Source organism: Mustela putorius, unplaced genomic scaffold, assembly GCF_011764305.1.
Source record: "Mustela putorius furo isolate JIRA1106 unplaced genomic scaffold, ASM1176430v1.1 tig00000224_pilon_pilon_pilon, whole genome shotgun sequence".
In the NCBI taxonomy this organism is placed as follows: Eukaryota; Metazoa; Chordata; class Mammalia; order Carnivora; family Mustelidae; genus Mustela; species Mustela putorius.
The window spans coordinates 14,937,294-14,952,262 of NW_025421321.1; the positions used below are offsets into that span (position 1 = coordinate 14,937,294).

A 14,969-nucleotide genomic window follows, 5' to 3' on the forward strand; every position below is an offset into this window, starting at 1 on the left:
GGTTTGTGTGAGAATTAACTAAGCTGACACGAGTGAAGGGCTGGAGAGATGGTATGGCTCCTGGTGAGTGCCCCAGGAGTGACAGCTGTTATCCCTCACCTGCCCCAGTCCCTCCCAGCTCAAGTGCTTCCTTCTCTTTCCAACAGGCACAGCCTCACCCAATTCTAAGCCAATTCTGACCAAGGTAGGCAGAAGCCCTAACAGAGTAGCTCCAGGCCAGCAGAGCTCTGTGAGCTCTAAATCAGAATGCTGCCACAGAGCAGGTACCATGAAATACTAAGGCAGAGCATTCAGATGAAGAAATACTATTTTTTGTGTAATATTTTGTGTATTATTTTAAAATTAAGTTGAATGGTCCTATTTTGTCACCTTTCTCCAGAAGTGCCCACAGAAGTGAACTGAATTTTATCTGAAAGGGGCAAGGGTATGGACTACGTTAACTCATACCCCAAAATGTCCACCACAGCTATTCCACTTGCTCTCCACTCAGTGCTGCCAGAACCCCAAGGCCACCATGAGTGTCTTCATTCCAACCACAATCCTAGAAACCACCCTCTTGCCTTTCATTTATTGCTGGCCCTTAATTAGTTACTGAGTTCTGTGGACCAAGCCTCTTAATCATCTTTTCAAACCACTTAGGTACCTTTCACGTCTAGAGCCCACCAGTACAGCAGTTGAAGACGAGTAGTTGGGTTATTGAACTTTGTATCTCCAAAAATTGACCCCAAACTGGCCAGACGGCTCATGTCTTCAAGGTACAAACAACTTGTTCTGGGCTTCTCATTACAGACATAGAAAATGAGAATGCGGACTAGCCCAAGGATGAACGGAGAGATGGTATGTGCAGTGGTCCCTAGCTGTGGCCTGGCTGATCTGAAGGCTGAGGGATCATGACTTTGGTGTATCATTGACCATTTTGTAACACCACCAGTCTGCTAAGCACACCATTTGGAAAGTTGGTATCTATTCCTTTTGTGGCTGGGCCATGCTGGGATTTAAGATAAACTGTTACCTGGTTGTTGGAGTGAGTTTTGGGTTCCCTTGCCTGTCTACTGAGAAGCAGTCTTTACTTCCACTGGGCTACTGCTTTATGAGCCTAGATTCCTGATCTGGAGCCCTGCCTATCATTCACTTGGCACACTGTTCACCCTAGTGGCCAGGCCCTCTTCCCTATATATGCAGGTGCTTGCTGAGAGCCAGCTGTGAGCGGATAGTCCAGAATGAGGTTGCTCATGCCCATTTGGTATTACTGTCACTGGAATTCTTCTGTCCCTAATATATGCATTAAACCGAAATCACCAATATTGGATTAGCTAGCAACCCTCACAGGTGTGTCTTGCTTATAACTCACGGAAAAAGAAAGGTATCATGGCAGCTCCTAGAAAGCAACAGTGTAGATATTAGAAAAAGAATAATCCATTCAGAAGCCTAAAGCATGAAACTAGGATAATATTAATAAATATGGGTATCAAAAACTCAACACAATCTTTCCTATTCCAATAAATTAGAACAATGTTTTATAAACTCTTTTCTCCCCTTGTAGTACCCAGTATAGTAGAGACCTACTCTGTAAAGTTCATATCAAGCTTTCCATCTCTTCCTGTCCCAGGTTTGCTCAGATGTCCCAAAGAAATGACAGTAGGCATCTGCTAGTCCCTTTCATGAGGAGGGCTGAGAATGGGGACTGTCATCTGACAGGGTGATGCAAAACTTCCTCATTTGTCCTCCTAGATAAAGTCCATATGTGGGCTCCCAAATGATTGTCTGGTTTTGGGTGTCAGAGTAATGTCTGGGAAATGAGATTGCTTTTTAAAACAAAAATGAAAAACATTTATTTTCAAAAGCATTTTAATCAAGGATGGTGCTACGTATTTTAAAATTTTTATGTTTTTCCATCTGTGCCCTACACAACTGTTGCCTTTCTTAAAATGACAGTTATGGGATACCTGGGTGGCTCAGTCAGTTAAGCGGCTGACTCTTGATTTCAGCTCAGGTATAACCTCACGGTTATGAGATGGAGCACCATGTCAGGCCCCACACTCAGAGCAGAGTCTGCTCGTCCCTCTCCCTCCCCTTCTGCTCCATTCTCTGGGCCCACTTCTTGGCTCACGTGACACAAGCACTCCCTCCCTCCCTCTCTGTCTCAAATAAAGTAAAATAAAATAAAATAAAATGACAGTAACATAATTCAAATAGTAAAAAATGTTAACTTTTTGGTGATTACAAAAACAGGCCCTAAAACAAAAGTTTATTAACCCAGATTTACATTAAAAACAGTTGAAGAAGAAAAAATGTTCACTCAATCTAAATAGCCTGATAAACTACTTTTCCAAACACATTCTCATCCAACCCTTTTTCATCGTACCTGTATTTTTATGAAATATGTATATGTATTTCTCTGTTCCAATATTTTCAGGTCATATTATTTTATAAATATTTTTCCTTATTACTTAATTTTTGAATTACTTAAATTTTCTTTAAAGATTTGATTTTATATTTATTTACTTGACAGAGAGAGATTACAAGCAGACAGAGGCAGGCAGAGAGAGAGAGGGAAGCAAGCTCCCTGCTGGGCAGAGAGCCCAATGCGGGATTCGATCCCAGGACCATGAGATCACGACCTGAGCCGAAGGCAGCAGCTTAACCCACTGAGCCACCCAAGTGCCCTAAAGATTTGATTTTTTTTTTTTTAAGATTTTATTTTTATTTGTCAGAGAGAGAGACGGAGAGAGAGAGAGCATAGGCAGACAGAGTGGTAGGCAGAGACAGAGGGAGAAGCAGGCTCCCTGCCGAGCAAGGAGCCCGATGTGGGACTCAATCCCAGGACGCTGGGATCATGACCTGAGCCGAAGGCAGCTGCTTAACCAACTGAGCCACCCAGGTGCCCCAAGATTTGATTTTTTGATGTAAAAAGTATAAGCAGCAATGATGCTGAATTTTAAAAACACAACACTGAAAACAATCCCTACAATTGCACCAAAAATAATAAAATAGTAGGAATAAACTTAACTAAGGAAAGACCTATACTCCAAAAACAATAACACACTGATGAAAGAAATTGAAGAGGACACAAATAAATAGGTATTCTATGCTCATGGATTGGAAGAACCAAAATAATTAAAATGTCCATACTACCCAAAGCAATCTACAGATTTAATGCAAACCCTATCAAAATACCAACATTTTTCACAGAGCTAGGATAATATTGAACAAAACACAATAAACACAATACGAGCAATTTTCATAGCCTTCTATTTGAATGTTATATTTCATAGGATATTAACAAGTTATTCTAACATACTTTTGGATAGGAAGTTAAGAAGCTGAAACTTCTTTATAACCATTTACTGTACTTTTCTCTATGCACAGGAAAAAACGTGCTATTATTCAGACAATGCAGAAATACCATGGAAAATGAAGGCCTCCTATAATTCCACTCCTGAAAACACCACTGAGTACAATTTGGTGAATATTCATCCTGGCTGAACTCCTAAGGAGGAAATAATTCCGTAGTTTGCTGCCACATAGTGGTAAAGTAAGCATCACTGCCCATGAACACTGTAAAGAACTTGTGAGCCATTGCCCTAACCCAACAAATATTTGCCAAGCTACTTATGCTCAGCACTGCACTAGGTACTAGGGAATCTAAAGATGATCCCTGTCTTGGAAGGACTTGGAGGAAGACTAACAAGCATACAAATAAGTGACAAAATGGTAATGTTCTAACTGAGACAAAAATCTAAGTATGGCAGAACAAGGGATTTCTTGCCAGGTTTCACAGAGGAGGTGACATATGAGAAGGGTCTTCAAATGTGCTGAAGTTTCTCAGGTGGGAATATGTAAGAATGTAAGACCCTCCCAGCATAGAGCAGAGGATAGCACATCAAAAGGGCAGTGCTTTCAGGGACTATTAAGAAGGTCACTCAAGCTGGAGCCCTGTGTATGGGGAAGGAAGACAGGAGTGTCACATAGAAGACAAGCCACTAACTCTTAAGTAGGGAAGGGATCAGACTGGCTTAGGGAGAGTTTGAAGAACATCTAAAATTTCCTTCCTCCCAATAAAACTAGCTTTATGTTTAAATTCTGTGGCATCTTCTGTGAAAATGTATGTCATTAAAGGCAAACAACTTTGTAAGAAAACATGAGCATTAATGTCTCCTTTAGATATGCTGCGGAAATCACACTCAAACCACTCTTAAATCAATCATTCTGTAGTTGTGATTCCTTAGTTAGTATGTTTTAATCATTGAGGGATACCCAGCAGATGTGCTACAATATTGGGGTAGCTAGCCTCCAAAATGGCACTCCCAATTCTATTGGCCTCCTGATATTCACATTTCTGTGTCGTCCTTCTTACAATGAATAGAGCTAAACTTTGTGACTAATAGAACGTTGTTGAAATGGTGTGTAACTTCTGTGGCTGGGCCATCAAAGCCATTGAAGCTTCTACCTTATTGTCACCGGCTCACCATTCTGTAAGAATGTTTAAGCAGTCTGGGAGAGGCCCACATGGAAGGAATTGAGGCCTCCTTTAAACAACCAGAGCCGCTGGACTAAGTCAGTGGTTCTTCCTGCCCCAGCCAGATTTTCCAATGACTGCAGTCTCATGAAAGACTCCTAGCCAGAAGTACTGAGCTACATACATGGCTAAATTTCTGACCCATAGAAACTGTGAGAGTGAAAATGTAGTGTTTTAAGACATTAGTTTTGGGGGTAATTTATGATGCACCAATACAAATAACCGAAGAACTTTGCTTTCTTTCATTGACTGAGGGATAAATATACTAACAAATAACAAATTTAGGGGCACCTGGGTGGCTCAGTCATTGAAGCATTTGCCTTCGGCTCAGGTTGTGATCTTGGTGTCCTGGGATTGAGCCCCACTCAGTGGGGAGTTTGCTCTCCCTCTCCCTCTAACTGCAGTTCATGCTTTCTCTCTCAAATAAGTAAAACAAATCTTGGGGAAAAATTATTTTATTAACAAGAGTTCATCTTATATTAAAAAATGACACAATGTTCATGTTCATAGCTCTAGTAGATGCTTTTGGACTTCATTTTAGACATGAAACTATGCAATAAGGCTTTTTAGAGGGATTCTTTAATTATGTCAATCATCATGTACAGCTGGCAGATTACCACAAACTGTATTTTTTTAGGAGGTAATGGACCTATAAAACTGACAGACTATTATGCTTTTCATTTATGCAAAGCAATACTTATAGGAGAAACTTAGCTTGGATCAGTATGAATTATGGCTTGTATAGAGACTTTTATGAACAAGTATTAAATAAGTATGCAATTAAGGCCTTTGTTTGTGGTTTTTAGAAATCAGATTTCAATTATTCAAATGTCCAAGATTTAAAAAAATCATTATGTGTGAAAATACGTCATTAAATAAGCATTAAAAAAAATCCATTCCCTAATTGAGGGGAAAATGCTGCTCCAAACAGGTATGTATTTCCAAAGCTAAACTACACAAAACAAAACATGGATATATTATTTTTCATGATTTTATGTAGTCCACATAAAATCCGTAATACTAGGGATTACGGAGTCTTTAAAAATTCATTTGGAATACATTTTTACAAATAAAATAAATAGCTACTTAAAAAAAAAGTTCATGGCCCAAATTCTCATGGTGTATTCTAGAAAACCTCGGAGAATTTAAGGTGGTTTCAAGCTGGTAGTGCCAGGTGGCTACAAAAACAATGGGGTATCTTCTCTAAACATATAATATTAGAATCTTTAAAACCTAAACCGTCATTGCCTCTACTTCCCTTAGTTACCGCTCCATTTATTTCACCCTGTGTAATGGAAGTACTAGATTTATTTCTACTTGATCTTGCCATTTCTTCTCCCAGCCTGTTTTAAACCCACTCTAATCCACTCCAAACTTTTGCCCCATCACTATAAACGACAATTTCATCCTCCTCCCTTCCTCAAGCCAGAAATCTTGGGACCATCTTGACTCCTTTTTTTTTCCATACCCCCCTAGCTTATCCTTCAGAAAAAAACCGTTAGCTTACTTCCAGATCACAATCCAGAATCTGTCTACGCCTCACACTTTCTTTGCATTGCTACCACCCTGGTCTGAGCCACTAGCATCTTGCTAGCCTAGTTTACAAGAGTAGCTTCTTCACTCACTGGCCGTCCATCTTCCACTACAAAGTAGTATCACCAATGACTCTATGTAGATAACCCAATTACTCTTCTGCTCAAAACGACTCCCATTTCACTGAGAGATTCCTCTTTCACTGGAAGTAAAAGTCCTTACAATGGGGAATCGGGCTTTACATCATTTAACTCCCCTTGTCCCGTTCCCTACAACCTACCCTCTTAACTCATGTGGCTCCAGCCACACCAGCCAACTTGCAGAGAGCATCCGCCTCTGTGTCCGGATCTAACCACCCCACCCCCACCCCCACCCTCTGTCCCAGCTCCTAGCGTAGTGCTCGGGACCTAGTTATTTATTTCTAAGTGAACGAATCATCCGATGATTTTAATTTTCTGCGTAAAATACATATTCCAAATAGGGTGGAACTTTCCAGGCTGGCAATCCCCAGATAGTTAGTGCTCAGGAACTATTTGCTGAACCAACAAACGCACTCGAGGATACGTCAGTTTATTTCGACCCTTCTCATTTTAGTTAAATTCTCAAGAGTGGCTTCTGCTCAAGGCCCGAACGACCCCACCTCGCAGGCTCTACGGTCGCTGGTTCTCGCAGCCCGGAGGCAGTTTTCTCTCCTTCTCCGCGCTGGGTAAAAAGCGTGGGAGAAGGGTGGAATGTCTGGATTGAGGCACAGGGGCTCACCCTGTACTCCAGGTCTAGACTGCCCTAAGGCGAAAGAAGCCGGTAAACCTCCAAGCTGCGCACACTCTCAAGTCGGAACCGACCCAAATCCACTAACACCCGCTCCCGATGACATCACCCCCGCTCCGAACTCCTTATTGGAAGAGCGCAGTCACTCAGTTCTCGCGATGACTCCTGTACCCGGTCCCCTTGCTTCCTTCCCATCGCTCCGACCCGGTAGTCAACAGACCACGTTGCGAGCCACGGGGACCTTGCAGAACTAGACCAGCTCCTGTACTCGTCTAGACGGCTGCGACTCTTCTTAGACGCTCACGGGCACGAGGTTTGGCTCCCAGGCGTCCTGTCTGCCACACGCGTGGTTGCGCGCGCGCGACTCTTCACGGCTTGGCTCCGTCACTTTGCTAGGGCAGCCGGGTGATTCGCACCAATTCTCGTCCTTTCCTATCGCGAGAATTTGGCGGTGGCTTTACCGATTTCCGGTCGCTTAGGTCTCCATGGAGACAGCACTTTCAGCAGTGTGTTTTTGTTTTGGGGGTCACCTGTAGCTCTCCGAATTCCACGTGGTTCGAAAATTACCTAGAGATTGTTTGTGGGCGTCAGCCAGAAAGGTGTAGATGGCAGTGAAGCAGCGGTCAAAAGGGAAGCAGCCGGTGGGACTTAGCAGTACAACTTGCTGTCCTATCTTCTGGACGCTGGAGTAGTGTTGTAGGGTGGGCATGGGGTTTCACCCAACTGGGGAGACCCAGTTCATCAAGACAAACGTTTAGGCCTCCGTTGAGCACACATAAGCACCGAACCAATTTTTGTATAGTCTTGAGGGTTCCACGATCAAACCCTGCTGTAAACTTACTCACCATTCACCAGAGAATAGTCTCCCTAGTTATGTCCCTATCCCTTCTTAAGTTTGTGTATTGGTTACTTTGCTAGGAAATGATCCCCAGTAATTACCCTAGATCTAATCATGTCACTTTTCACATTTTTACCTTGTCTTGCCATTATCTGTGTCCATTTTTATTATCATTTTCTGTTAAGTGTTTTTTCACGTGCCATCGCTGTATCGATTTCTTACTTTTCAGATAGGCGGTAGGTTTCTTCAGTGTCAGGACTAGCTTGTCACTTAGGTACGGAATATACATACCAGGTAGTGCACTTTTCTGTTGTTGAAAGCATACATCTCTTGACAATTTTTGTTAACTTATTTGTTTATTCACCAAATATTTATTAAGCACTCATTATATGCCAGGTACTGTTTTAAGAATTGAGAATTAAAACAGTGGATAAAACAGATTTAAGTTGCTTCCTTCGTGGAGTTTATTACTAGGGGAGACAGACAATATACAAATAAACGAGTTATTGCAGTTTTAGGTACTAGTAGTACTATGAAGGAAGTAAAGTAATGGAAATGATCTGTGGCATTTTAGACGGGTAGAGTGGTCATGGAGGGCTTCTCATAGGAGGTGTTGTTTGAAAAGAAACTTGAAATATGGGGAAAAGACCTTGCAAACATCTCGTGGAACAAGCATTAACTGGCAGAGGTATGAAGAAGGGCAAAGTGCCTTAGATGGTGAAGAGAAGATTGATTTGTGATGAAAATGCAGAGGAAGGCAGGACCAGATTACCTGTGGCCTTGAGGGCCAGGGTCTCAAGTTGGATTTTATTTTAAGTGTAACTGGAAGCCCTTGGAAAGTTTTAAGCAGGAGAGTAATTAGATTTGATTAAAGTTTTAAAAAGATTGCTCTGATGATGGTGAAAAGAGGGGACTCCTCAGAAACAAGGGAGAGGAGAGGAGACCAGTTGTGGGTCTGTTGCAGGAGTCCAGATGCAAAGGGATCATTCAGCTTCTGCTGGGCTATTTCCAGGGTTGGGGCAATTCTCTGTTTACAAGGAAGTCCATTTTACAGTTGGACCAGAGAGTTCTTCCTTTGTATTGGGCTGGAATCTGCCTCACTGAAACTTGCACTGACTTTTCCTCATTCTGTAGCAGGATAGAATACATCTCCTCTTTTTCTGACGGTCCTCCAACAACTGCAGCTGCTCTGTAGCACTTGTCCTGTCCTCTTTCCTCCAGGACAAACACCTTTGGTTAAGTGGAAAGGCACTGAGGTTAGTTGGGCCCAGTTTACTTTTGGAAAAAAGATGCTGGTTTGTTATTGTTATTACTAAAAAGAAGGTTGGCTGTATTTTAAAATACAAAGACTGGGCCATAAAAGGTAAGAATAACTTTAGACAATAATAAACTTTTGTTGAGCTTAAAAAATGTTTTTCTTTTATGAAGCAGAAATTCTTTGACCAGTGGTTCTCCACCTGAGGCCACTTTGCTCTCCAGGAGACATTTGGCAATGTCTGGAGGTATTTTTTGGTTGGCATAACTTGAGGGAAAGGGGATGTTACTGGCATCTAATGGGTAGAGGCCAGGAACCTGTTAAACATCCTACAATACACAGAACAGCACTGCATAACAAAAAATTATCTGGCCCCAAATGCCACTAGTGCTGAGGCTCAGAAATCCTGAATTAGACAATCCTTTAAACTCTTCTTTTTTGCAGCGACTGCTATTCTGTTTAAATGGGTGTAAAAAAGAAGAAAGAAATGCAAGTAACTGCACTGACCATTTGCCATCAAGACCTTGAAACTTTGAGATGTAAGTGATTTTTGACTTAATTTATTTGCTTTTTTTTTGTTTTAAAGATTTTATTTGATAGAGATCACAAATAGGCAGAGAGAGAGAGGAGGAAGCAGGCTCCCTGCTGAGTGGAGAGCCCAAGGCGGGGCTTCATCCGAGGACCCTGAGATCGTGACCCACTTCGAAGGCAGAGGCTTTAACCCACTGAGCCACCCAGGCATCCCTAATTTGTTTGCCTCTTTTCTGGGTTATAGAGTATTTCTGTCTCTGAGACTCACTATCACATGATGTTCAAACTCTTGCTATGTACTTTTTCCATGTTCTTTGCATTCAGTTTTACATGTAAAATGGTTTCCGAAAAATGTTGTCTCTGGACTAAGCTCTGTCTGCTTTTTTTTTTTTTGGTTTATAAGTACTTAGATTTTTGATAATGCATAACAAAGGCAAACTCATATGCATACACTGTTAAAACCTTAAAGAAATTTTTTGTGTGTGTTTTCTAGCTTTGGCTGATGTGGAAGGAAAGAATCTAGCTTCTTTGCTGTTACATTGTGTACAGCTCAGGGATGGAGTGTCACAAATCCATTATGTTAAACAGGTAAGACTGCATTGATATTCCTGGATACATCTTGAAGAATATCATGCTGTTATGGACTTCTAAAATTAACTGACAGCTTTTGGCTTCCAATTATTTAATATAAATGTATCATTAAGGAATAGTGTTTTTTTTTTCCTTTTCTGTTTGTTGTATCATCTCATTTTATTCAGAGTGTTGGTAGAAGCCATACTCGGGCCTCCACCAGCATTGGAGCTGTAAAAGGATAGGACAGTGAGACAACTGTGCATACCTTTCTCTTTTTCTTTTTTCTTTTTTTTTGTGCATACCTTTCTTGTGAAGAGAAATTTTAAAAAATTATTTCTAGTAATTTGAAACCTTAAAACTCTTCAGCAGACACATTAAGAAGTTAATTTAAAATGTAAAGACTGTCCTAACCAGTATTTCTGTGTTAGGATTTACCATTTGAACTTGCATAATTTTTTTGGAAAGCAATTAAATATATTACTGGTTTTTCAATAGAGCTATAGAATTCCTATACCTTAAGCCATTAACAAGTCTAATTCTTAATAGAGGTAGGTCTGGAGGGTAAACTGGGAGTTGGGGATATGGGTTAAAAAGGTTAAAAAATACTAAACTAGGTGTTTAAATCGGTATCCTTTAACAGTGCATTGTAGAAAACATTACATGCCATAATTGAGACTTCAAAGAGTATTTGAAACTTTATTACTTTGCTATATATACTTGATAATAGAAAAAATTACTATGCCTTTGAATTTTTTGGATTGTAGATTGTGCCTTTACTGGAGAAGGCAGATAAAAATGGCGCATGTGATCCCACTATTCGAAGTTGTTTGGATATTTTAGCCGGCATTTATCTTTCTTTGAGTGTAAAGAATCCCTTGAAGAAAGTTTTGGCAAGGTAAGGAGGAAAAGGAAAGGAAGTTAAGCATTATAAATGTTCAGTTTGACCAAAAGTAAACAGTACCTAAAATTCTCCTGGTTTGGTAAAACTGAACTGCAGTACATCACTAACAATTTCTTTTATATGGTCTCTGCTTTGTTTACTTATGACAACTTTTTAAAAATGTAGACTGGCTTTTAGGTCATAGGCTTTAATAAAATAGGCTATGGGATATAGTTTGCTGACTCCTAATTTAGTCCATTTATGTTAATGCAATTATTGGTTAAGTTTAATCTGTCATCTTGCTATTTCTTTTTCCTCTGTTTTTACCATTTGTTCTTAGTTTAAACATATTTGTAATTACACAGGTAATACAAGAATATATGCTTGATGTAAAGACATCAAGCAATGTAGGAGTGAAAGAAATAAGAAATGAGCCTTCTGTTTCACTCTTCCTGGCTTATCTTACCTTTTTTAATAAAGGTCATCAGTTAACATTTTGGTATCTAACTCTTTAGACCTTTTCTTGTGTGTGTTCTGTAGCTTGTTTTTTCACTAAAGAATGTTTTAGAGATAGTTTCAAGTCAGCATAGTCCGTATTCTTTTTTTAATTGTGTGAAAAAACACACAACATAAAATTAGCCATCTTAACCATTTTTGAGTGGTAAGTATATTTACATTGTTGTACAGTGGATCTCCACAGAGTTTTTCATCTTGCAAAATTGAAACTATATACATTAAACAGTAAATCCCCATTTCCTCCTCCCCCTAACCCCTACCACAATTCTACGTCCTGTTTTTATGAATTTGATTACCTTATTTACCTCATATGAGTGGAATATTTGTATTTGTCTTTTTTTTTTTTTTTTTTTTTTTTGATTGGCTTATTTTACTTAGCATAATGTTCTCAAGGTTCATCCTCGTGGTAGCATGTGGCAGGATTTTTGTCCTTCCTAAGGCTGAATTATATTCCATCATCCATGTGTACCACATGGTATTCATTCATTCATCAGCTGATAGACATCTGGGTTGCTTCCTCCTCTTGGCTATTATGAACAATGCTTCTGTGAACATGGGTATTTAAATATCTCTTTGAGATCCTGCTTTCAGTTCTTTTGGATATTTACCCAAAGGTGGGATTACTGGATCATATGGTGATTATATTTTTAATTTTCTGAGGAACCTCCATATTGTTTTTCATAGTGTCTGCACTATTTTATGCTCCCACCAAAGGTCCTTATTCTCTCTCTTTCTTTCTTTCAAGATTTTATTTATTTGACAGAGAGACACAGTGAGAGAGGGAACACAAGCAGGGGGTATGGGAGAGGGAGAAGCAGGCTTCCCACAGAGCAGGGAGCCCAATGCAGGACTTGATCTTAGGACCCTGGGATCATGACCTGAGCCAAAAGAAGACGCTTAACAACCGAGCCACTCAGACACCCCAAGTCCTTATATTTTCTTACAGCTAAAATTTCTGTAATATGGATATACCGAAATTTTTATGTACTGAGTTACATATTATGAAATCACTTTCCATTGATATTTAGTTTGTTTTGTTTTCATGATTCCAACAATGATACAGTTATATTCTTAATTATGTATATAAGTGTTCTGTGTATTTACCTGAGATAAATTCCTGTAAATGGAATTTCTTTACCAAAACCATTGCTAACCTGTACTCCCCCAAAGGTATTCCAGTTTATACTCCTATTAACAGTGAACGAGAGTGCCAGTATCTTCATATCTTCTAACACTGGGTAATACCAATCTTTAAACCATTTAAAATCTAACAGATAAAAAAAATAATACTTTTTTTTACTTTTCAGTAAGATTATTAGTGAGATTGAACATTTTTTAATATGTGGAGTTTGACTATTTGTGATTATATGTCTTTTGTATGTTTCCTTGTTAGAATGTCTTTTCTTTTTATGTAAGTAAATTTATTTAATGTGTCAAAAAGCAAATGGTCAAGGGTGCCTGGGTGACTCAGTTAGTTAAGCATCTGCCTTTGGTTCAGGTCATGATCCCAGGGTCCTGGGATCAAGTCCCGAATCAGGCTCCCTTCTCAGTGGGGTGCCTGCTTTTCCCTGTCCTTCTGCCCCCTGGCTCATGCAGTCTCTCTCACTCTCTCTCTGTCTCAAATTTAAAAAAAAAAAAAAAAAAAAAATCTTTAAAGGAAAAAAAAAATAAAGGAAATGATCAGATACTGGCGAGTTCTAGGGTTTTGGGGAAGTAGTCAACAGTGTCATCAAAGATCTTGATGTTTTCCATTTTTCTCCCATTTGTTGGCCATATCTTCCCTCAGAATTACAAGGAGCTGTAGGAGTTGTAGCCACTTTATATAGACATGACAGCATCCACAAAGGAAAAAAGGAAATTTCCTTTTTTCCTTCTCTTTTTATTGGAGAGAGAAACATTTTACAGAAGGTTCCAGGAGACTTCCTATCACTTTCTGTTGTCAAGATTGGGTCATATACCCACCTTCTGGTTGTAAGAATGGCTGGGAAGCAAGACTCTCACACCTTTGGTTTCTGTAGTGGGAGGTGGGTTTTGCCACTAAAGAAGGGCTTGGGAGGTACCTGGGTGGCTCAGTGGGTTAAAGCCTCTGCCTTCGGCTCAGGTCATGATCCCAGGGTCCTGGGATCGAGCCCTGCATTGGGCTCTCTGCTCAGCAGGGAGACTACTTCTCTCCCTCTCACTCTCTGCCTACTTGTGATCTCTGTCTGTCAAATAAATAAATAAAATCTTAAAAAAAAAAAATAAGAAGGGCTTGGGTATGAGATCTCTATCTAGATTATGTACTAGATATTCCTTTGTTTTATTACATATATTTAAACTTTCTTTATGGTGTATTTGCCTTACAAAAATTAGAATATTTTTCTTGGTAATCAAACCCACTAATATTTTTCTTTGAATAGATTTCTGAGTTTCATGCCTTCCTTAATGTATGCTTTCTCTACTATAAGATCATATAAAATTACTTGCTTGTCTTTATTAAAATGCTTCATCTGGAATTAAACTTTGAGTGGAATGTAAGTTAGAGATCCAATTTAGTTTTTGATAATGGGGACCCACTTATTCGCAAACTTTTGAATAGTCCATCTTTCCCATGTATCTGGAATGCCATTTTATTATGTTTTGTGTTCCTGTATAAACACAGATTTGATTTTAGACTTGGGTCTGTTTGTTTACTCACCAACATCATACTTTTATTTACTATAGTTTGATGAGGTAGTTTGATTATATGCTGGAACAAGTCACCCTCCGGGGACGACTTCTTCAGACTATTCCTATTTCTAAATTCTTTCTCTTCCAGAAGAGCTTTAGAACTGTTCAGTCATATTTTTAAAAAAGTGCCTACTGGTTTTGATATAGATTAATTGAAGTAAAATTGACACTAAATTGAATTTATCTATTAAGTAAATTTTTTTGCTTGTCTACTATATGTCAAATAAGTATTCCAGGCATTGAGGTTATAATGAATAAAACATTTTAGAATAGAGGTTAGATACTTTTTTTTTTTTTAAGATTTATTTATTTTAAAGATTAAAAAAAAGATTTTATTTATTTGACAGAGAGAGAGATCACAAGTAGGCAGAGGGGCAGGCAGAGGGCGAGGGGGAAGCAGGCTCCCCACTGAGCAAAAAGCCCAATGCGGGGTTCGAGCCCAGGACCCCAAGATCATGACCTGAGCTGAAGGCAGAGGCTTAACCCACTGAGCCACCCAGGCACCCCAAGAGTGAACATTTGGGGAAGAAGGGGCAGAGGGAGAGGGAGAGAGAATCTCAAGCAGACTTCCTGCTGAGCCAGGAGCCTGGTGCTGGGCTCCATCCCTTGACCCTGAGATCATGACCTGAGCTGAAATCAAGAGTTGGAAGCTTGACCATGGCACCCCTGGAAGTTATGTTCTAAGAACAAGATTGAAAATAATCAAAATAAATAATCCAAATATATAGGATTAGATGAAATGAATGCTATGGAGAAAAATAAAGCATCAAGGGGGAATGGGAATACTAATGCTGGGGTGAAGGTTACAATTTAAAATATGGAGGTCACTTCAAATGTCTTGGCTCAA

The 14,969-nt window shown here is 39.6% G+C and overlaps 1 protein-coding gene across 7 annotated transcripts in view; it reads left to right on the top strand.

The window, feature by feature from the left end:
* Window positions 1–6,980: 6,980 nt before the first annotated feature.
* The window catches only part of THADA (THADA armadillo repeat containing), a 322,081-nt gene continuing 314,092 nt past the window's right edge, over window positions 6,981–14,969 (top strand). For 5 of the 7 annotated variants that reach the window (XR_006606006.1, XM_013056339.2, XM_013056342.2 and 2 more), the window contains exons 1-4: window positions 6,981–7,133; window positions 9,358–9,452; window positions 9,938–10,032; window positions 10,782–10,912. Coding sequence is in view for 6 of the 7 variants with exons in the window: in XM_013056339.2 (XP_012911793.1) it covers window positions 9,377–9,452; window positions 9,938–10,032; window positions 10,782–10,912 (302 nt within the window). In the remaining variant the exon portion in view is untranslated. Of the gene's footprint in view, window positions 7,134–8,792; window positions 8,915–9,357; window positions 9,453–9,937; window positions 10,033–10,781; window positions 10,913–14,969 lie in introns of all 7 variants that reach the window. The other 2 variants (XM_013056340.2, XM_013056341.2) reach the window with 2 other exon arrangements.